This window comes from Colius striatus, chromosome 17, assembly GCF_028858725.1.
Source record: "Colius striatus isolate bColStr4 chromosome 17, bColStr4.1.hap1, whole genome shotgun sequence".
Taxonomy (NCBI): domain Eukaryota; kingdom Metazoa; phylum Chordata; class Aves; order Coliiformes; family Coliidae; genus Colius; species Colius striatus.
The window spans coordinates 1220322-1243769 of record NC_084775.1 but is presented as its reverse complement, the minus strand read 5'-3'; the positions used below and the strand labels follow the sequence as shown (position 1 = coordinate 1243769).

The 23448-nt window shown below is 44.3% G+C and overlaps 1 protein-coding gene across 1 annotated transcript; it reads right to left on the bottom strand.

Annotated features, from left to right (window-relative positions):
• Positions 1–234: 234 nt before the first annotated feature.
• On the bottom strand, positions 235–19421 carry LOC133627114 (inositol monophosphatase 2-like). Its single transcript, XM_062010309.1, is given in 9 exon segments — positions 235–350; positions 931–1082; positions 1265–1423; positions 4804–4856; positions 5693–5738; positions 8087–8191; positions 12583–12716; positions 18872–19189; positions 19383–19421. Coding segments are annotated over 9 exon segments (1122 nt in total).
• Between the last annotated feature and the right edge of the window lie 4027 nt (positions 19422–23448).

Below are 23448 nucleotides of genomic sequence, written 5' to 3'. Positions count from 1 at the left end.
ATATGCTATCTTATAAAAAAGATACTGCTGAAAGAGATACATATTCAAAAGGAAACAAGATTCTTAGAGGTTTAAAAATCTCCCTATGCCTTTCCACATAGTAATAAATTTATTAAAAATATTTGACACAGACAATCTCCACAGAAAGCATCCTGCTGAAATCACGTACCATTTAAGCCACCCATCTTGCAAAGGTTAACATAGTTTAGGAGAGTAGACTCCATAGCTAAGTATTTAGTTTTCATCATCCCGTCTGTAGTGAATGGTTTGTAATTCCTGAGCTGTGAACACAGCCATCTCTCTGGTGCCCGCAGCAATCACTCGGCAGGACATAAGATCCAGCGGTCCCCCTGAGAACAAGGGGATTCATGAGAACTGTCTTACACGATGTAAAAAGGCAATGTGTTCTGAAATAGAAACCATGTTGTCATTCAGGAGGTTCAGAAACACTGAAACAATTTCATACGTGGCTCTTTTTGGGGTGGGAAGGACAATCTTATTCAGCAACTCCTATCTGGAGTCACCAGTAAACAATTACTGTGAGATGTGTACTGTCTAAATGAGTAAAATAATAACCTGGAATCATCCTTTCTCAGGAGGATGTCTCCCCAAATCTGTTTGGAATCTGAATGCATCTACCATTCTCCTGGGCTAGTTCTTCACTGTAAATCTGATACTTTAAAGGAATTATTCAGTCATCAAAATAGAGTTTGACTCAGAAGATCTTGATGTGATGAAACCCTGTGCTGGAATTACATCACTGTGTCATGAATAATCAGCCAGACTCTAGTGGAGAGTACAGACATTTCTACAGGATGCTGCTAGAAATGAGGTAGAGCCATAGGAAGACTGTATTGAGTTAACACAAGTTGCCCCAAAATAGCCACTCGGTCACCCAAAAGTCAACAGAGACAATGATATTTTACTCACCTGAAGTGTCTATCACGGTGCCACCTGCCTCTCTAATAATGACAGTGGCTGCTGCCAAGTCCCAGCACTGTAACCCAAACTGGTAATAGGCGTCTGCAGCACCGGACGCCAAATGGCACAGGGCCAGGGTTGAGCTCCCGATCACACGGACCCTAAACCCCACGAGAAGGACACATGGTAATGGAAAGCAGAAAGGGCCTTTGATTTCAACCTATGTGTCAAGATTGCAAAACATGCCACATACTTGTCTGGGTTTTGCTTTCAGGGGGCGGGAGGGAGTGCTTTTAATGACTTTTGGTCACTAATGTGAGACATATATGGTAAAATATCTTACCCGTGTGCTTGGGCCTTGAGCAATCTCTCAATGTTTCCAAGGAACAATTTCAAAGTCGCAGGGTCACGTTTTGGACCAATTTCTGTTAAAATTAAGGCCTTTGAGATATCTGCAATGTAGGCAGTTGCTTCCAGTAATTCAACAGCTTCCAGGCAGATTCTAGAAATTTGTTTTTAAACACAACACTAATGGACTTTTCACAATAAAACAGTTTTCATGCCCAAATTTTATACCTCTAACTCTTTCATAGGATAAGTGACAGCTTTGCATAAAAATTCAAGCAAGACCAGATTTCTCATACCAAACAGTCTGATCTAAACAGATATTTTTAAAACCAGAACAGAAAGATTAAAAAGAAGTATGCCTTCTTACATTCCTTCTCTTTATACACACCATTTGATTTCATTGACCGGTCAGCTTTTGGCAAATGTACTAACATTAGCGGTCAACTAAAAATAAACGGGGGACCCAGCATAATAAAATAAACGAGGGATTAGCAATGATTTTAATCTAATTATATTTGAAAACAGGATTTCATGAATAGGGAACTTCAATGAAATTTGTTAATAAACTATTTGGGAATACAGTAAGAGCAAAGGAAACTTTCTACCTAAACCACCAGTCATTCAGTAATAGCTCCTCCTCATTCTGACATTTCAGAGACTGACGACACCTTATGACTGAGAAGAACCCTTACCTATTACAAATGAAACCAGTATCTTAATTAAGAAATACTAATATGAGTGTTATTTCTGTATTGCATTCAGCAAGGGCAATTCTGCCCCACAGCAGATGAGGATGTCAGCCTTGTGTACAGTCAAAGGAAAGACCCACAGTGACTTGCAAGGTGTTGAAGTCGTCCACCTCTGAGATCTGCATACTGCTAGTCTATAACAAGCGTATGCCAATGTAGATGGAGATGGTTCATCAAATGCCAAGTGTCTCTGCTTCTGTTGTGCCAGCTGAACTTGGAGGCATTAAAGGCATGACAAAACTCAAAGGTTTAGCCGTTCATTACTTAGTAACTAGGCTGTGTCCAAGTGTCAGCTGTCACCTCTACTGTGGGTTAAAGGCGAGGCATTCATTCCGCTAGAGAACGGCTGCCTGCTTATTACAGCTAATTGCCTAAGTTGAAAATTCTTAGCAGAAGTAGCAAGGGGGTTTTCAAACTCAAATTAGGCTGGAGACATCATTTAATTAAACAGGCTAACAATGAATTTAGTATTGCAGAAGTAGAGTATGGATTCTAGCAATGCGGTAAACGGTTGGTGAGCAACAGGTACGTCATTAGATTGAAAGATACAAGATATCACAAAGCATAACTGTAGGAACACAGATTTAACAATCACTTTTTAAATTATCGAATTCAAATACAGTAACACCCATCCAGGCACGCTGCAGGGTATTCATTGTTTAGCCATCAGTGAAAACTCTGGATGGTGAAAGCAATTTGCCTCAGATAATTTTGCATAACAGGCCCAAGTTATAATTACAGAATATCTAAAGCACACCTCATTGCTGAAATGCACCAAGCATTCATACCACACCAGTCACAGCTAGGTCATGACTAAGTTGTTCTTCTGAGTTCTAAAATGAATTTCTAACAGATAAGTGGCTCTCTTCAGTTTTCATAAAGGCCATAGGTAGAAATTAGTTGAAGAGACTAAGAGGGAGGTCTCTGTTTAGGAAAATGAGCTGGCTGATCAAGTATCAGTGGGGTTTCACGAATTCAGGGTACAGGAGAAAATTTACAGGCTACTCCTTACATTAGTACAGGCCAGAAAAATAAGGAGGCTTGGTAGAAGAGATTTAATGGTGATACGGATAGATTTATGAGGAAAAGAACAATTCTGTTGACCACAGAAGCACATACAAGGCCTGACCTGAACCTAAGCATGAGAAGAAACACCATTCAAGATCAAAGGGAAGATGGATCCTTCATTTAGGTGCATCCTGATGCCTGGACTCCCATACCAGACCTCTACAAAATTTGGCATTGACAAAGAACAGTGTTTGCCTGGACTGTGATTTCAAATGATTAAATGTGAATAATAAATGTATAGCGCAGATCAATGTTATCCAACAGTCACATTTCCTAGAAACAAAAGGCATGAAGTAACGTGACAGCCTAGACCTCCAACACATCATGCATTGCTGAAGGCTGCTTGACTTCCAGTGGTGGGCATAGGGAAACACACCCTCTCTTCCAGGGCTGGTTTATTTCACTGAAGCCACAGTCCTCACAGAAGAAGAGCAACTGTGATTTTATATACTTAAAACATCAAAAGAAGTGAGACTAAAGAAGATCCATCTTCACTAGTGAAATTGGCCACCACCAAATTATGTCTCTCAAAACAAAGGCAAATTTCAAAGCACTTGCAAGGGCAGAAGGTCCACTTCCTTGCTTTGTTCTAGATTTGGATGTCCAGAGAAAGGAAGACAAAGTGGCACGTGCCAAAACTGTTCCTTGCCCATCTGGAAACCAGAACTCTGACTGCAAAAAGGAGTGAGGCCATTTCAAAAGTGGCTCAGCCAGCCCAAATGGGAGCACATGTTTTTAGTCTCTGCCAGCACGGGCTTTTGTGGAACATGAGATATTCAAGCACTGAAAAAAAAGGTGTTATATAATCAAGGATTAAAATCTTAGGGGTCATTGACATTACAACTCTCCAAATAGGGAGATCCAGCTCATAATTAATCCAGGTGAATAGTTAAACTTCCCAAATTTCAGGGAAGTTTTGAGGGTCTGCTTGAGGCACTACAACAAGTCTGTATGTTCAATTGCTTGAATTTACTGTGTTTCAAATTCACGATATCTGGTTTTGGGATAAATTTTTTATCACCTCCTGTGTACAACGATGTACATTTTTGGCACATGTCTGCTTCTGTCTGTTCTCATCTGCATTTTGATTGATTAAAAGAAAACTTCACTACATACATGTGATTATTGTTATCTGTTATCCTTAGGCAAACAGATAGATCTGTAACATGGTTTACCAATAAAATAATTCCATGAAAATGTTGATGAAGTATTGCTAGCTATTTGCATATTGAAACATACCGCACACAAAAGCAAGCTGTTAAAGAACCCCTAATGAAGCACTCATCCTTTAGTTTACAGTTAGCATGTGTGCCTACAGGCATAACACACTTCACAGCCGACACAGTACTCTGAATTTGATTCACCATTCACATTGCATCTGGCAAGGGGTTTTTTTGAGGAAGACACTATTAATAGACTCTTTCCCTGAAGACATTTGCAGGAATTTCTTCAGTACCATTCAAGGCTTACATTCAGGTCAGTTCCCCTGTGTGTACTTTGGCTCCTTTTCAGCTTAATACTTTTTTCTGCTTTTCCCATTTGTTTACTGAGGGAGATTTAACATCATTCTTTATTTTTGTTTCAGCTTTGTTCAGTTTACATAACCCAAATTATGCAGCATCAAAATCATGATGGTGTTCTAGAAAACATAAATATTAGAGAAAGCTGTCTGGTAATAATATGTAGTATTTAAAAGGATCTTTGGGAATGAACAAACTTCAGAAAAGCATGGAAGTGTTTCTCTGCAGATTCCATGTTTGAAAAGTCTAACTAGAGAAGTACAGAACATTGTGCTGTTTAAACCAGTAACAGGCACTAGCGCACCTGAAAACTATGTTGTTATTGCATGGAACTCTTGGTGGCTTCACTTACAGCTATACATGTATTTGAGATCATGCAATTAGTCTGAAAAAGGTACATTCCTTTGAATAGCTCCTTCTTCTGTATATATCAAACTGTAAGCTGACAACATACAGAGAAAAGGCAGTAGCGTGATCGGGTATAGCTAGGAGACTGAAAATGGCACATATGAAGGCTGGATACTTAACACACCCCCACCCCCCCGCCAATAATCAAGCTCTCGTGGGAAATACACTTATTCTCCATGTTAAGAAAACCATAAAGGTAGATTAAATTAACTAGGCCCATAAGTTCAGAGAGGTCTTAACAGAAATCAGTTCTGAATTGCCTCACAGCAGCAGTTAGCCTTCACAGATACCGCTTGTAGGAAAGAAGCAATAATGCTAATATAAGAACACTGGGAGATGTGTTTCAATTACAAATAGGCAACACTATTATTTAACTCACCACGGTTTTGTCTTACAAAACCTTGCCCACGTCAGTACTCTCTTTTTTCCCCACATAAATCCTATAATAATATTTATAATAATTTGTAAGAATTATCTTTCAATTGCCAGTTTGCACAAGTAGGTTTTGCAGGACTATCATTTTAGACTAGTAGAGTATGACCACATGAATTAAAAAAGGGTGGAAAAACCTGAGTAGTGGCTAGCTTCTTTCTAAAAGTATTTTATTGAAAGTTCCCATGTGATTTTGAGGGTTCTACCCACATCTCAGACACTCATCTTAAAGAACATACTTCATACCTCTTTGTTAACAGCAAATCCAATGCTCACTGCCACTGTCGGAAATCTGTGAAAAATAAGAAAAGACCCATCACTAATGAAAAATCTCTTGACTTACTCGTTATGCAACTCCCTCAGGCAAAAAAAACCCACATGGAGCTCTGTGGTTTTACTTGTGTCAAAATGCTCCTGGCATTGTACTATTTCTCCTTTGTTGTCCTCTTTGTCAGTGTCGTTAAAACTGAATTTACTATTGGAGAAGGCAAGAAATAAGCACAGGAAGATACCAGGCTTTTTACACGAAACGCGTTGTATATTTTAGTGATCTTTTTGCCTTAGTGTAATTGAATTACCCAGTATAAAATCATCACTGTTGTTATAACAAGTCATCACTTTAAAGAGCACAATCTGTTCAAGTTCAAGCATCAGAGATAGCAATCCAGCTGCACAGATACCTTGCTGCTGACATCAACGTAAGGAGAAACCAGTTCCTCTACCCTCTCTTTCATCAGTCACCATCATGTATTTAATTTGCTCCTTTTGACTAAAGTATAATTATTACACTTTAAACAATGAAAGGAATTCATTTCTTAAAAACAAGTTTTAAAAAGAGTTGTGAAGGCAAGGCTCAGGAAATATTGCTAGTAAGAGAAAATGTCACTTGAAGAAAAGCACATGACATCCCTCCACCTCCCCTTGAATTCTAGGGAATTGCACCAACAAGTTATTTTGTTCTCATTTAATGAAAACTGCAGTTATGTTACATCACAAAGTACAAGGCAGAACATATTTTAAGCAGAAGTATTACAAGCAGTCATTCATTTACAACTTCTAGGACTTAAATGATGAATTAAAGGTTTTGCACTTCTGTGAGAACGAGCCCTAGATTTACTTTTGCAGAGCAGTATTCTGTAAGTCTAAAAACAGTATCTATGTACAACTTTGTTTTTTCTACTTTACATATGTGCAAAGGTTGTACTTCTTAGGAAAACTGAAGCACTTGTATTTGAAAGGGAGAAAACGTCACCACTACAAGGAATAGGTAACAACCACATAAGGCGTTAGGCCAAATGTCATCATAGCACAGCCTTGTTCCTCCAGTTCAGCTCAAGCCTCTGCATGTTCATGTGCGGTTATATATAAACAAGCTGTGAGTCAAGAGCTGTGGGCCATTAAGCAATCAGCAGAAACTTTAGCTTACCTTTAGATAACAGTATAGAGCTCTCCCCAGCACAAACACACACTCCCTCAGATACACTAAGGGAGCTACAAAAAGATAAAGGCATGTGTTCTGGTTTAGCAAGGAGCAGCTTTTGGCTTAGTAACAGGGGGAGCGGGTTGCAGTGAAGACCCGGTAAAGAGTTTGCGGACTCTCCCCCGGCTCCTGGGTTCACACCCACCTCCGGCCTGGCTGGGCCAATCTGGCGCCTCTGCGATCACTATTTAGGGGACGGGAATTTGGAATGCGGGTCGGGAGGTGTAAGAGGGATACAAGATGGAGGCGACCACGCGGACCCTTCAGCCAGAGGAGGAAGGAAGGAGGAGCAGTAGACCGGAGACCCTTCTGCAGGCCGTGGCGAGAATGCAAGCTGTGCCCCTGAAACCTGTGGAGATCCGTGGCAGGACTGAGAGCCACCAGCAGCTCCATGTGAGTGAGCCCGGACGGGCGAGGGACTGTGTGGGGAGACGGCCATGGCCCAGGCCGTGTTGGAGAGCCTGCACGCCGTAGAGCAGCCCCACACGAGAGGCAGAGAGGAGCTGCAGCCTTTGGAATGGGTGCACGTCGGAGCAGCCCGTGCAGGGCTGCCATGCGTGTGAGTTACCCCACGGACTCGCAGGGAGGACTGGTGTGGAGTTCACCCGTCCTGAGGAGGGACAGACGGCAGAAGCTATTGGGAGCAGACTGACTGAGACCTCCACTGCCTGCCCCCCCGAACCGTTCAGGGTGGGGGGCAAGGTAAAAACCCCGGGATCAGGGCTCTGAGCCCGGGAAGAGGGGAGGTGTGGCGGGAAGGTGTTCTTAAAAAGGCTGGTTGGACTCTTCATTGACGTATTCCTCTGTGTTGTTTTGTTTCGTTTTGGTTATGTTTTGGGTTTTTGTGGGTATGTTTTAGTTGATGCTGCATTAAATTATTTTCTGTTTTCTTCCCCAAACCAAGTAGCCTGGTCTGTTTTGTCCTGAACCTTAAGCAGCAATTAAGCCCTCCCTGCCCTCGAGCAATTCTCAGCCTCTTCGGTACTTGAGGCTAATCGTGGTCTTTGTTCCCTGATGGGCCGAAACCAGGACAGCATGACACCTACTTACAAGACAATGGAATAAATCTACCATGGTAAAACATTTTCAAGAAGAAGAGAGGCTTTGTGAGAAGCTACATTTTGCTCTTTTATGTACTTCCCAGTTCACTGTCCACTTACCTGTGCACAAAGTTGCACGTTCCATCAACAGGATCAATAATCCAGGTCGGACTGTCAGTGAGGACACATTTTGAACCAGCAGCAGTGGACTCTTCTGCAATAAACCTGCATTTGGTGTGGAGTAAAACAAATGTGGTTTAGAGATGTGACGTGAAAAGACAAATTCCATCTTTCTCTTTTTGAAGAGATACTTAATTTTTAATATCTGTATATTTTAATTAATTTTTATATCTATATCTATATGTATAAACGTACATACTGCTTTTTCTTCTCGGAATAAGGAGCTTTCATAGAAACTTTGAAGGAGAGTTCTCAAATTCATAGCACACTATTTTGCATGGTAAAAAGGGACTCCATTTATGTTTCCCAAAATATAAAAAAGTCATGAAAATGAATACAACAATGGATCTAAACTGGCACCCCTGGAACTTCAGAAGGAGTTTTTTAATGCAGAATGTCATTTTATGGGTTAGGACTGTCTATTGCAGTAAGTAATATAAACTGCAAACTGTAGCTGCTTCTCTTCTGCAGCCAAATTCAGTCATTAGGAAATAACACACTCTTAGAAAATCCACAATCTCACTCCTACTTGAATTTTTTACAGTAGACTGACTCAAGAAATGAGGTTTACAAAGCTAAACTTTCTTTTTCCCGTGACCTAGAGAAAATCAACAAGTTATTGGTTTTTTGTTGTTTGGATGCAGAAGGCACAAATTGAAATCTGAGCTCATCTTCTGTTCTGTTGTTCTGTCCAAATTTCTTTCAGTAGATATCCTTTTCCTTCAGTAGATACCCTCCTTTTTCCCTGGGAAATGAACATCCAGTTCTGGTACACTTCCTGCTGACCTTAATTATCCCTGCTCTCCCATGAACTGCTCACGGCCTGTTTCTTTAAGTGCTGTGCAGCTGTCACTCTCAAAGATCTGAATTAAGTGCTGCATGTACAGAAGGTGCAGAATCAGACTGCTAGCACTCAATCTTGCTTTTGGTTTCTCATTCAAATAGCTGGTAGTGGTATTCAGAATCTCCTCCAAACAGTTGAAGATGAAAAAACTCCTCTTGATGACACAAAGAGAAAAAAAACCCAATAAAATAAAATAGCTGCTTGCCCAGGGCTAGAGTAGCAGCTATTTTTTCTTGTGCTCTCAACAAGTGCTGCATGATGCCACATAGCACTTGCAATTGTGAGCTTAAAATGTTCCGCAGACAACACAGGAGGAGACTTTGTGAACTTTCCAAATGCTTTCCCTGAGTAAAAAAAGTACTGTTTTGATGGCATTATAGGCCCCTAGTTGGTATGAAGAGGGAAGAAGGAAATGTTTACTAGGATTTTCATCTCTATTAAAGCTGAAGGAAAAGTCTTGGTGTGGAACTGAGAAATGAGAAAGACTAGAACAAGCGTTTGGAATTCTTTCAAACGTAATATTTTGCAGACTGTTTGCTGTAAATATTTCATTATTTTGTCATGGTGCTGTATAATTTTGACAAATGATACAAATCTTTTACAAATCTTGTAATTAGCATATAAACCCAACCACACACTTTGGCTGTGCTACTGGCTGCAGAGGAAGCTCATCTTCTTGCAGATGGAGCACATTCTCAGACTGTCCACCTTCTCCATAAATTATGCTTCTGCTTCAACCCTCTGCCAACCCCCACAGCCAAAGCCTGAACTGTAGCTGTTTCCTTGCCAGTTCAAGACAGATGAAATGGTAACCTCTTTAAAGACAAGACTACTTCTGTGTGAGTTGTTTTGCTCTCAAGTATTGTAAGTCTGTTTCTCACCTTTTCCTGCACTGGGATGTGACGCTGCAGTCCTCACATACAGAAATGCTAACATGAAGCTGAGGAACAGCAGTGCCATTGATACAGTCTTGATGTCCAAGAATATTTTTTCCAAAATGGATGCAGGATAAATTAGCTACACATTTAATGAAATTTGGGCTAACAGTTTAAAGTAAGCCCCTTGCTGTTATACAACACTAGGAACTGTGACAGTTGCTCAAGGTCAACGTGAGATGTGTTGTTCTATGGCTTCCTGTCCTGTAAAAATATGCAAACTAAGCAAAACACTTGGCTTGAAATACTGGAGACAAAATTTTATGAACAGCTTGAGAAGCAGGAGGTATAGCCATGTTATCACAGTAGTTAATTTGACAGCCTATGAGCTCTCCTTAAATCTGGATTAAAGTTTTCTCCCACTGAAAATGAGTCCAGTGATTTTAGCCAACTCTCATCATACATCTGTTCTTACCATGGTGCCACTCTGAAACTCATTGTTGGAACAGCAGGGAAACCTGTAGCATAGTAAGTGCTGAAACCTGCAGCAAGAGTGTCATCCAGTAGAATGCAGGAGGTTCAAGCCAGGGCTGTCCCCTCACCTATCCCCGTATGGAGGCCTGAGAGCAGAAGGCCAGGAAGCTAGTGCTGGATGTCACTCTCTATAATGACTGTGTCGTGGTTGTAATGTCTACAGGATTAAGGCCACAATTAAAACTGAAGATGACAACTTGTGTAACAATACAGCCTTTCAGGCTGTGCCTATCCACAATTCAAAGATCTATCGGAAAAATCCCCTTTTGAAAAAACTCACTTGAAGGATGTCAGAGTACCAAAGGGTGGTGAGAGATGAAAACTTGGATGAAGTGTGAATGAGGATGATACATATCACTGAACCAAGTGGAGAGAAGAAGAATGAAACGTGGGACAGAATTCTCTTTTTCACGTGTTTTCCTAATACTTCTCTTTACTTCTGGGTACACTTCCAATATCTCAAGACTCATCACTGTCACAGTGCAAATGGCACAGATTCTCATGAGAACCCTTTTAAATTTTTAATGTATTGTAATTTTTTTTTACTTTTTAATGTTCCTCTTAAGGTACATTTGTTGATTCAGAGAACATAAGAATCAAGAGAGAAGAAGTAGCAGAATGCTTCCAACAGCAAGATTAAGTAACAGACTAAACAAAGTGTGCACGATCTTTTGAAGTTTTTGTTTTACTTGAATTTAAACCTTGATTGCTACTGTGGACTCCTCATTGCAAATGTTTTAATCTAGTCTAGTTAAATCTAGTTTAATCAATTGTTTAACATAAATGCATTTACTGTCTGAACAAACTCTAACCAAACCCAATAACCAACATCAGCAAAATACTGAAGAAATAGCAATTCCTTCATTTGCCTATAAAGTCAGAAGCTAACTGTACAGAGTTAATAAAGTCAGGGATTCTTCAGTTTCTAGGTCTTACACTGACCTTAAAACTTTTGTTCCCATTCTGAGTTCAATTAAGCACTTCTGATGAATCTTATTTTATGTGTATGTTTTATGTTCTCTGGCAGACTGTTCAAGGCAAAAAAACCCCACAACACAGGAGTGGAGATGAGAAAGGAGCACAGGCAGCAATAGTCGAAGGAATATTACACAAATAATAGGCTCGTAAAGCCTGGCACTCTCTTGAGAATGGTGGCCAAGAACCACACATTGTGCTGCACAGTACTGCTTCAGGATGTGATCACACACAACACGTATTTAGAAAGCCATATTTAGTATACAATGTTTTTTCTGTTCCTTCTTATGGTGGGGTGTTGGGTTTTTTTTTCCTAGCAGCATTGTCGATAACCAGATTAGTAGCTGAGCCCTCCAGATTTTCATCTTTGTTGATTTCTGCACAGTGCTGGAGTGTAAGGCTCATCTCTGTCAGAGATGCACACAGTTAGAAAGAAGTCATACAGCATTTAAAGGATACACAGGCTCTGCACTGGCTCTGCAGGAAGATTCATTTTATCCATGTAGACTGAAGTCAAATGTTTGATGCAGACCCTCTGCATCAAACCAAACCCAGACAACTCATAGAATCTCTCTCTATTCTGCACAGGTGCTAGGAATGGTTATTTTTCAAATTGACCATAATAATTCAAGAGAAGCCAATAATTTGATCTCTTTTTAAAACCTTGGGTTGACACCCCATATACTAATTTATAATCTCTTCATGTACATGCATCAAATGATGACGATAAACAACTCTGCTCCTCACTCATTTTAGGACTCCATACAACACAGGGTGGATGTGATTAAATACGGTACTTGTCCTGATTTGGCAAATGCTTACCTATCATGGCAAAAGAAAGCAGAAGAAAGGTCTGTAGGACAGGACATTTGCTATCATTAATTTCAACTATATTTTAATAGATATCCTGGGAAGAATTCTTATACACTAGAGGACTGATCAGTGGAGATCCACATGGAACCTTTGTACATGATACCCCTAGAGGGGAAACACGACTATTCAATATATATCTTAAGAAACATAAAGATAATAAAATATAAAGTACTACGTATAGGGAAGTAATACTTCTTAAACAAAGGAGTCCTGTGAAAATGTCCAACAGCAATAGGTTAATATACATGAGAAATAGATACTTTTAAAATTCCCTTGAAGTGCCAGTCAGATATTTAGCTCTTAAAGGAAAAAAAAATCATCCCATAGGCACTCACCTGTGGGAAGGAAATTTCTCTTTCAGAACAGAAATAATTCAACTTGCCACAAAATGATCAGTTTCTGTTACAAGATCTGCAGCAGATGTCTTTGTGGACACTTGTTTTTCCTCTGTTAGAGCTTTCCTAATAATCTGAAACAGAAGTTCACAGACCATAGTTGTTGGCCATTCATCCAGTGCACACTAAAATAATATATTTACTGAAAAATTATACCTAATCCTGAAAAAACAACTGTAAGCCTAATTCTACCAGAGTGTGTTCTCATTCTTCTGACTTTTTAAAAAAGTCCTTCTGAGCTAATGAGTAGTCTTTGGAAACACACCATTTTGAATCATTCTGTGAGAACCACTCTTGACAGTTCAGAAAGGGACTGAGGAACGGAACGCAACTAAGAGAATAAAAGGATGATGGCAGTTGTAGCCAATTAGGAAATTACAAAAAATACATGTAAGATAAGAAAGAGCCTTAACACTCAGGAATTTTTCATGGAAACTCCCTCTGCTTCTTTTCTTTTCTTTAATTTACAGGGTCAATACCCCACTGCTCTCTTACTTTAAAAGACATGCAATAAGGCAAACCCCACTTGTTTATTTTATCTCGAGTATATGGGTTTTTGGAACTTCAAGAGCTGACCACCCACTAATTCCCAAAGAATTTCTATGTCTTTAATAAAACAAAAAACTTAAGACTTTTCCCTAGGTATGGAACCAGTGATCTAACCCTGGACTCTTCTAGAAAAGTCTTTGACATGTTTTTTAAGGATTTAGCTGTTATAAACTCAGAACTAAACCACATCAACTGCAAATGCACATATGGGAAAACAGTTAAAAGCTTTCTTCTAGTTTTCCCATCTTATTTCTGGTTTTTTTCTGTTCTTTCATTAAAATAAGAAGGCAGGATGCAAATGGAGCTGACTTATTTTTATAACCAGTGAAAACGATAAACTATTTGAAATTAGGAAAACAAAAAAAACTCCCAAACATTAAACACCTCTTATTTGTACAGAATTATATTAACTAAAACTGGCAGCAACAAGACCAATATTCCAAGTCCCTTCCAAAACTTTCAAATATTTCAATTGTTTAACTAATTTTCCACTATCCACTACTATTCCAAATATCAAAGTAGTTTTAAAGTGTTGAGAAATGCTTGATGACCAAAGAAAACAGTTGTGCTGCATGGGAAGGGGAACCAGCAACTCCCAAATTTCAGTCTCGCCTCTTGGTTTTCATAGTAGAAAATACTGTGTTTGAAGAGTGTGCTGATTGTTCTGCCAAGTAATGGATATGGCCAACTGTTGCTTTAGTACAGAAGGTGTCTAATGAAGGTATTCAAAACACTAGTTATGCCTATTTACTGAGCTTGTGAAGGCAGGTTAAAACTTTTCAGCTTGACGTCTTGCAGAGCTTCACTATTGTATATAAAAATATTAACTACACTTACTTCTTTTACTCCCCTCAATGCCCTCCATGGTTTTCTTGAAGGTTTTGCTGTAGGAGCATAAAAGCACAACTCTAGGAATGCCCTCGAGCTCCTCTTCAGTACAAAGTAAAATTCAAAACAATACAGCCATCTTGGTTGTGTATTCTAAAAAAATGCTACTCTGTTACAATTTAATTGTTCTTTACTTTTATACTGCCTGTACACAAGTAAATGCCCTGCTTAGAACAGGGCTCAGAACTCTGCATAGTGAAATAGATGAGGAATATGCTCCTTTTAATAGAGAAGATTTCAACAACTTCTTAGCAGTGCCATGGTTTTGACTTCTACTCAGTTTTAATATAAGATTAAGGAGATTTTTGTAGCCATTTAAATCAGTATGTGCTCAACGAGGGAGTGAGATCACACCTGAGCCTTGCTGCAAAAACAAGAGAGGTGCAAGCTCTCTGCTGTGGTTGTTCTCTGCAGTCAGTTGCTCTTCACCCTGTGATCCAGCACTTGATCTCTCCCTTTTTAACACAATCCTTTGCACCTCTCAGCACTGAATTTATTATTTTTCATTTCTGACCCTTTCTCCAATTGCTCCTGACCATTTTTAACTCTGTTTCTCTGTTGATCTGCACGTGCCAGCCTGAAGCTCCAGTCACTTTGGAGGTGCGACTTATGCAAGGGTGTGACTGATCAGAAGCAGTGTCTGATGGCCTTCTCACCTCTCTCTTCCTCTGCAGACCTGTGCTGAGGGGCTGTGACACACATTACCCAGTCCTACGATGTGCTGCTTCTCCCTGCCTCTTGTGTAACTGATGTGTCAAGGGAAGAGCAGAAGAAGGGAAGTCACAATGCTATGCTGAGGTCATCAGCTACATATGGGCACCATCTGCATCAGCTCACCTGTGGTGGTGCCATGGGATGGATTCATCCCTGATAATTCTCTGCATTCTAGGAAGGGTCTGACAAAAGGGACTCATATGCATTTGCATCAGCTTGTATAGGTATGCAATCCAAGCTAGTGTCCCCCACAAAGACCACATTCCCTGCATCATTGGGGAAACAGCTTTATTCTTCACAAATTCATCAAATAGCTCAGAGTAGTCCAGAATTCAGCTTATGTTGAATAATCCCTAAAAATCATCTACCTACAGAGTATTACAGCCCGGGGCCTCAGACTACTCCAACAACATCACTCAGCTCCTTTCCTTGCAGAAGCCTTACAACAAGGTTTGAAGACACCTACTGCAATTGCCTGGTCTTCCCAGCTGGGCGTGAAGCTCCAGAAAAGCTTCTCTCTTTCTAACAGACAATAGGTAAGTGAAAGATCTACAGGTGAAGAACTACAGGTTGATGAAATGAAAACTGCTGATTGTTCCTTATCACTATTGTACAACAAAACTGGCAACCAAGATGCTGTATTTTGTCTGTAAATGTCTTTTATACTCTATTATAGGTTGTATCTAGACTGGAAATTTTACAACAATTTCTAAGCAGCTGGTTTTTGGGAGTGTGGTTATTTACAGCAGAGCCACTTAACACTTATCCCATGCTGCCTTCCCTCTAACAAAGAATTGCCTAGATCTTATCCTAATACCCTGTCTGGGAGCATTTGGTGGGGGGGGTGTTATGCAAAGTGATGGGCATTTACATCAAGCAGTACATGCACGAAGACCACATCACAGAGCAAGAGCGAAGTTGTCCTTCTCCCTTCTTCATTTCCCACGGAGCAGGGCACAGTGCAGTCATGGTCCTGGACTTCTCCTTTCCTAACACCTTTGTGAAACTAATTCACACAAAGGAGAATGAAGAGGACAGAGGGAAAAGACGCCTTCTCCCCCAGTACCTGCCAGGACAGCCACCTCCAGTGAGGTCCTTGTGGTAAGTATTTTATCTCACCTTATCCTGGGAATTCCAAGTTGGTTTTACTTGCCTGCAACATTGTCCTGAAATATTTGCCCAAACACATAATTAAACATCTAGATAAAAAGGATAACTATCTGCAAACAATTTAGGAAATATCAATCCAGTTTGTTAAAAAAAACTGTCTGTGTTCCATAGACAACAGCCTAACAATATCCCTTGGGTGCAAATATGGGGGAAAAAGACTTTGGCTTTTTAGAATCAGCGGATATGCCTTTTTTTTCAGTGGGATTCTGTGAGGTCTCTTATGCCTCACAAAAATATCCTCTGAAAAAAAGAGTCAAAAAGTACTTAGTGTGGACTGAATGTGATGGCTTCCAGTCTGAGTTTCTTACCCTTTTTTTCACCCATATGTACATCACTCATTTTGGTGAAGTTTCTCTGACTGTAATCTCAGAGAACTCTGCAAATATTACTCAGTGCTCTCAACAGCATCAAGGATGCTGTTTTTTTTTAAGCAAAAAGTCATACTAAACCAACAAGCACAGTCTCATGAATACAGCAAGCAGAGCATACTCATAGAAGACCTTGCAGAAGAATGGTTTCAAAAAGTGCAATTACATGTGGCCTCACAGAGCAGGTTTTGCATCATTTTCATGCAGGTCAATTACCAAGGTTACAAAACCATGGCCACTCTCATTATGAAAAAGCCATACGTATTAAATGAGAGTCTGTGATCATTCATAAAAATAATGAAACTAAGTAAGAGGATGGGCGAGAATGTCACAGTTTTAACCTGGGAATAGAAGTTATTCCAGCAACACAACTTTTGACAAATATTCAAGCAATCACTTCTTTAATGGCCTTTGAAGTTTAGAAGAAACTATACCAAAGCATAGATGTCGATCCATTGGAACGAAGATACATTTTACTCCAACTCATGAAATGTAAACCAAACAGTCACGTTTGGGGACAAAAGGGGACACCAGGAAATTGTATTACCGTCTACATTTCCCTAAAAATTCAAAATCTTGACCTGCATGCCTTTCTTTAGGTTGGCCCCTGCACCAAGTCTCTTTTAGAAACTTTCTAATGATTCCAAGCCTTCCTAACCTGCCATGGTCCTGAAAAATGGAGGGCCTTAAAAGCAAGGCTAAAGTGGTGACATTTCAAGCAGGCATGGAAACAGGAGGCAGATCTGGGGAGAAAGAGTGCAAGCAGACTTCTAGCAATGGAGGCAAAAGTGGAGAGCTCTGAGGGGTGGGAAGAGAAGCAGAAGAACAAGATGAACATGACCAGCGGAATCGACTATTTTTGGTGACCCATTTGATCAGTCAATTTTCAACAAAAATCCAGTCCTACCAAACCTATATCACACTGCATTTTGTGTTCTTGTCTCTAGACTCTTTTGGGGACAGCTAGAAGTGGATTGACACTTAAATAAAAGATACAGCCCTATTTGCACCTTTTCCTCCACAAGAATCTCTGATGGGTTTTGGAACTAAAAACATACCTTAACGTTACAAAGTTAATAAAGACCCGACACAGTTCCAAAGTCCTACTTAAACAATATCTTTGACTGGTTTAAATTTGGGCTGCCGATGAATTGGGCATTTCCTGCCAGTTGCACTGTAGCGATGGCAAATTGTGAGCTAAAAAGATACCAGGATGAATTTTCTGGCATGTTTATATCTTCCAGGAAGAGGTACTCAGCTGTGGTCTTCTAGGCAATTTAAATGTCTGGAGATGGTTATGGCTGTGAGCAAGTCATGAGTTTCTCCTGTGAAATGGCTGGCAGAATGAGTATGCTGGAGACACTGCTGTTTGGAGAGCCTGTGAGAGCATGACCTGTCATCCCAATTTGGATTATCCACTTATTCCCTTGTATTACTAAAACAAGTCTCCTCTCCTCTGGCATTCTGTTCCATCTTTGTGTGTGTCTTTCTACTAAGGAGAAAATACATTTAATAACACACATTAAGGAAAAGTTACAGGTCCTAAACTCAAGATAGAAAAGGGAGGCTCTTAAATCATAGTGTACAGATACAACGTGAGTTTCAAAATAGAGCAGATGGAAGCAGAAGAGAAATACATGTTGCTGAGGTTTGTGTTTTACTCAGTTTCTCATCTGAACAATCTGCTGATCCCATTTCTTGGCTCTGGTAGAGTTGGTGCAATTTTTGCTGCTGCGCACAGTGCGGCCAGGATGTCTCCTGAGATGACCAACCTTCTGCTGTGTCAAAACACGGATCTTAACTAAGCTAACGGAGATCTTTGCAAGGCCACTGCCGATTTATCCCCAGCAAGTGAAATTCAGTTACTCTGAAGACACCGGTATGTAAAAGAAGAAGAAAAAGCCTCCCTGACACGGGCATTTTTTCTCTGCACGAGCTGCTCAAAACTAAATGCTGGTCCTGGAACGTGCACATACACAACATTCTGGATAAAGGCACCACAGCGTAAAGCTTCAGTTATACACAAATTCAACCTTAACATCACCACACACTTCAAAACGTGACAGTAATAGAATAAACGCTCGGTGTACATTTGAAAAAGTTACTAAAACCACCTTCACGCTGACAGTTCTTTCCACCGTATTATTGAAGTGAAATCAGAATACTTCCAGTTACAAAATAAACTGGCCTTCACTTGAAGGGGCTCCTCGTCCTTAGCTGGACGTGACCCCCGCGGCCGAAGGGGGCGGCCGAAGGGGGTGGCCGAAGGGGACGGCCGGGGTCTCCGGCAGCGGGGGCCTGGCCCGCTTGCCACCTACCCGCCAGCTCTGCCCCACCAGCCTAATGCCCACACGGCGCTTCCTCAAACCGCCCGCCTCTAGCACAATTCTTTCTTTCATTTCGAAGCGCAGCCGGTACGGCCGCCTGGGAGAAGGATGCTCCAGCCGCAGGGCAGCCTGCTCCGCACCCCCAGCCTCTCCGCGCCCCTGTCCCGCCGCCGGGCAGCGCTCCGCGGCGCGGGCGGGGAGCGATCCTCTCACCTGTCCGGCGCGGAGCGCCAGCTGCACCGCCGCCTCCGCGCACTCCTTCCAGGGGTCCCCGCCGCCGGCCACCGCCCCCACCTCCTCCTCCTCCTCCTCGCACGGCTTCCTAGCGGCGGCGACTCCGCTGTCCGGGCCGGGGCAGGGGGCCGCGGAGGGCCCGGCTCCTCGCCGAGGAGCGGCCGCGGAGGAGGGCGGCCGGCCCACGCACCGCCGCCCGCTCGCCCGCCCGCCCGGTGCGCCGCAGCCGCCGCTGTCACTCCGCGCCGTGGCGCCTCCCCGCTGGGGGGAGCGGGCCGGAGGGAGGCGGCCCGGCGGCTGCCGCCATCAATGGGAAAGGCGGGGCTACAACGCGGCGCCTGCCTGCTGGGCGCTGACTGGAGCTGAGCCCCGGGGCCGGAGAAGGGCCGGGAGAGGCGGGGAGGGGGCCTCCGAGAGGAGCGCCGAGGCCGCGCCGAGCCGCCGAGGGCAGGATGTGGCGGAGAGGCCGCCGGCCCGGCCTGCCCCGCACCGCCGCCATCAGCACTGTCGCCGCCACCGCCACCGCCATTGCCGTGGCCCAGCCGCCCCTCGCCCGACATGGCACAGCGGCCGTTACCGCCGGCCAGGCTGGGCTCCCCAGTCTGGGGCTGGGGCTGAGGCGTTAGTTTCCTCCGAGATAACGAGCCCCTCTTCCCGCAAGCCCGAGCGCCCCTCGGGGGTACCAGCGCCCCGTGGCTCCTGTGAGCCGGGCCCGGAAGGCCCGGGGCCCGCTGGTGTGCCGGGGCGAAGGGCGGTCCCAGGGAACGGCAGGCCGGGCGCCAGCGTTATCGCCGCTCGGAGGGAAGAGCTGGCGGCTGGCATCGCCCATCGCGAGAATGAAGGGGAAAGGTGGGAAAAGTGGCCCGGGCAGCGGAAGGTGTGAGGAGAAGGAGACAGTGTAGCAAACTGTTAGGTTCATCAGTTTATTGGTGCTTGGGAACGGAAACGGATGCTGACAAATACATTGCCCTTCAGATTATCCATTTCTCTTTGTATGACATTTTGGATTTGTCAATAAGAGAATTAAGAACCTATTGTTAAAACAAACACATAAGCCAAATTATCATTAGTTGGAGCCAGCAGAGCAGGGGGGACCAGTGGCAGACAGCTGAGAGATTCTGAATCTACATCTGTTACGGACGAAAAAGTTGTCACATCTGTTTTCTTCTATAAAGGAATTTATTAATTAATGTTTAACATAAAATAAAGACATTTAGCAAGCGGCAAATGAGCAAAACAGCGCTGGGTGACCGGGGAAACACAGTAGTTCCGCCACGGCACACTTTGGCCTTCTATTTCCCGCCTTATATAAGATTTCAATGCTGTCCACACGCCTGAACATAGTCCATGATTGGGTTCCGAAATGTCCAGCTTTTACGTCGGAGATCTTCATTGGTCATCCTTAGGATTTAAAGTTCTTTTTCCTCTGCATTTGCTGTAGATGGGATGTCCTGATATTCCCAATTTGGTCCGTTTTCCTCTGCATTTGCTGTAGATCGGATGTCCCGGTATTCCTAATTTGGGCATTTTTGGGGTCCAGCAGTACTCCTGTTCCCTCTCGATTACTTATTTTTAAGCACTATCACAGTGTCCCCATAGCCCATTTTCACGGTCCACCCCTAGATATCTATAAACAAACAGAACTGAGAGCTGACCTTATCTCTCTCTAAAACACTTATCTCTCTAAAACACTCCATATTAAGTTTGTCACACCTAACACATATTTTTCTTAAACTCTTATTATTTTAAATACTATATTTATTATGATCAATAAACACTCTATATTATGATCAATACACACTCTATATTATGATCAATACACACTCTGTATTATTTATTACACCAGCATGGCCGTGGCAACTCAGGATGGGTGCTGCTGCCTCGCGGATCTTGCCATGGGATGTGTAGGAAAGGACCAAACCAAGGCAAAGGGTGAGATCAGGTGGTTTCTGGAGGAGCAGAGGTGGGAAAACAGAGAGAAAAGGGGTTGAAAGAAGCAGGTCACACGTACACAGGGGGCTGATCAGTCCACTTCTGTGGCCTTGCCTTGCAGCTGATCACCACAGCCTGTCCTGCTTTCCCAATACCTGCACATCCAAGTGCTTTCTAGGGCAAGGGATCTCTCTGCTCTAGGCACAGATGGAGGTCCGAATGCCAGAGCATCTGAGTGGGAACTACAAGTCCTCAGGTTTAGTGTTCTCTGTTGGGGGCAACTGGTGAGAGCAGTAGGGGGGGTGTGTGTGTGTGGTGGTTTGGCCCAACCAGCCCAGCAGCAGCACGACAGTCTCTTGCTCGGTGCCCACATCCACCCCCACCCTCGTTAGGATGGCAGAGGCCCCAGCGAAATGGCAGTAAAAAGATCACCAAGGTTGTTGTGGATGGAGACAAGGGCAGGGAGGGATCGCTGCCAGTGACGGTCCTGAGCAAAACAGACTCCAGTGCTTGACCGAGAGAGGAGAGTAGGAACGCTTATTCTACAGGAAAAACGAAGGTGGGAGCTCTCCTCATTCGTGTGCAGTCAGTCTGCTCAGCCCAGACTCAAATAAAGGCTGCCGTGGGACCCCTCTACAGGAGTAGGATGGACACCTTGTGACTGGGTTTGTGATGCCAGCTTTGACGTGAACAAGCCATTCTTCAAAGCTGGCCATGGTCAGGGAATCACGGAATCACAGAATGGTGGGGTTGGAAGGGACCTGCAGAGATCATCTAGTCCAACCCCCCTGCTAAAGCAGGTCCATCTCTGTCAGGAACGTGTCCATAGAGGTTCAGAGAGCTCCAAGGAAGGAGCCTCCACACCCTCCCTGGGCAGCCTGGGCCAGGGCTCCCTCACCTCACAGGGAAACATAGTTTTCCTTACATTTCAATGGAACTTTTGTTGTTCCAGCTTCTTTCCATGACCTCTTGTCCTGACACTGCCTACACCAGGAAAAAGGGAAAGCCCAGCCTCCTGACACCCACCATGTAGACGTTTGTAACTATCAATGAGATCCCCCCTCAGTCCCCTCCAGACTAAAGAGCCCCAGATCAGAAGAAAGCCCCCAGCCACAGCTCTCCTACTCCTCTAGAGAGGTCCCAGGGGAGCCTGTCAGCCAGCAAAGTGCTCCCTTGCCAGCTCCTGTGATGTGGGAGCTGTGACAGAATCACAGAGTGGTAGGAGCTGGAAGGGACCTCTAGAGATCATCTAGGCAAGCCCTCTGCTAAAGCTCCCAACTAGATCAGGTCACACGGGAAGGTGTCCAGGCCGGGCCTGAGAACCTGCAGAGCAGGAGCCTCCACAGGCTCCTGGGGCAGCCTGTGCCAGGGCTCCCTCAGCCTTCCTCTAAAGAGGCTTTTCCTTCGGTGAGACTACTTGTGTTGCAGCTCTTGTCCATCAGCCCTGGGGCTCTCCCTGGGCACTCCCATCCCGCCCCATCCCCTTGCCATGCAACTGTCAAAGTGCCAAAGTGCCGAGCTGCCGGCTTCAGGCTTCTTCCCTAGGGCGTGTCCCCCCCTGGCCCAGCCCCAGCACCAAGGACACCCAGCCCAGGGCTGCGTCATGGGCTCGTCTTTATTGCAGGAGCCGTGGCGGCCAGGAGGCTCAGGCCCAGCGTCCGCGCGGCGGATCAGAGCCGGCCGGGCTCAGCCACGGCGGCGGCCGCGCGTCCCGCGGCGGCGGCTGCGCGTCCCGCGGCGGCGGCGGCTCCTCACGGGCCGCGGGCGCCTGGGCTGCCCGGCCCTGCGGGCTCTCTTGGCTCGGCGTGGGCCCCGGGAGCGGCGGCTCCTGCTGCGGCTCCTGCTGCGCGCTCTGCGGCTCCGGGCCCGGGCCATGCTGCCGCTGCCCGAGCGTGCTGCTCAGCCGCTGCCCGCACTGCCGGCTCCCTGCCCCCGGCCCGCTTTTATAGGGCTGCTGGGGCCGGGCCCTTTGTGACAGCGCCACCTTCTCTGGCCCATCCACGCTCTCGGGCACCTTCTCTCAGCACTGACGTCACCTGGGCTGCACCCGCCGCGCTGCGCGTGGGCTCCAGCGCAACGATGGTGCTGACCACAGGGCATCCTACAGGGACCGCAGGGAAAAAACACCACGACACAGCCTGTTTGCTGTCAGGACTTGTGAGCCTGTGATGGATCCGGGCTGGAGCAGTCTGTCCCTGAAGGACTGCTCTCCTGATGTGTGACCCTCGCTGGGGCAGGGAGTGAGGAGCTGCCCCTGTGGCAGGCCCCAGGCTGGAGCAGTTGGGGAGGAGCTGCAGCCCACGGCAAGGAGCCACGCTGGAGCAGTTGGGGAGGGACTGTCTCCCGTGGGAGGGAGCCCACAGTGCAGCAGTGGCAAGTGTCAGGAGGCCTCCCCCTGAGAAGCAGCAGCATCAAAGTGCATCTATAATGAACTGACCCCAACTCCCACTCCCCATCCCCTGCGCTGCTGGGGGGGCAAGGAAGGAGAGTCCTGGGAAGAGGAGGGGTGGCAGGAGGTTTTTTTAAGATGGTTTTATTTCTCACCTCCCTGCTCTTATTGTTCCTTTAATAAATCACACCTTTTTCTCCCCAAGTTGTTTCTGTTCTGCCTGTGATGCTCATTG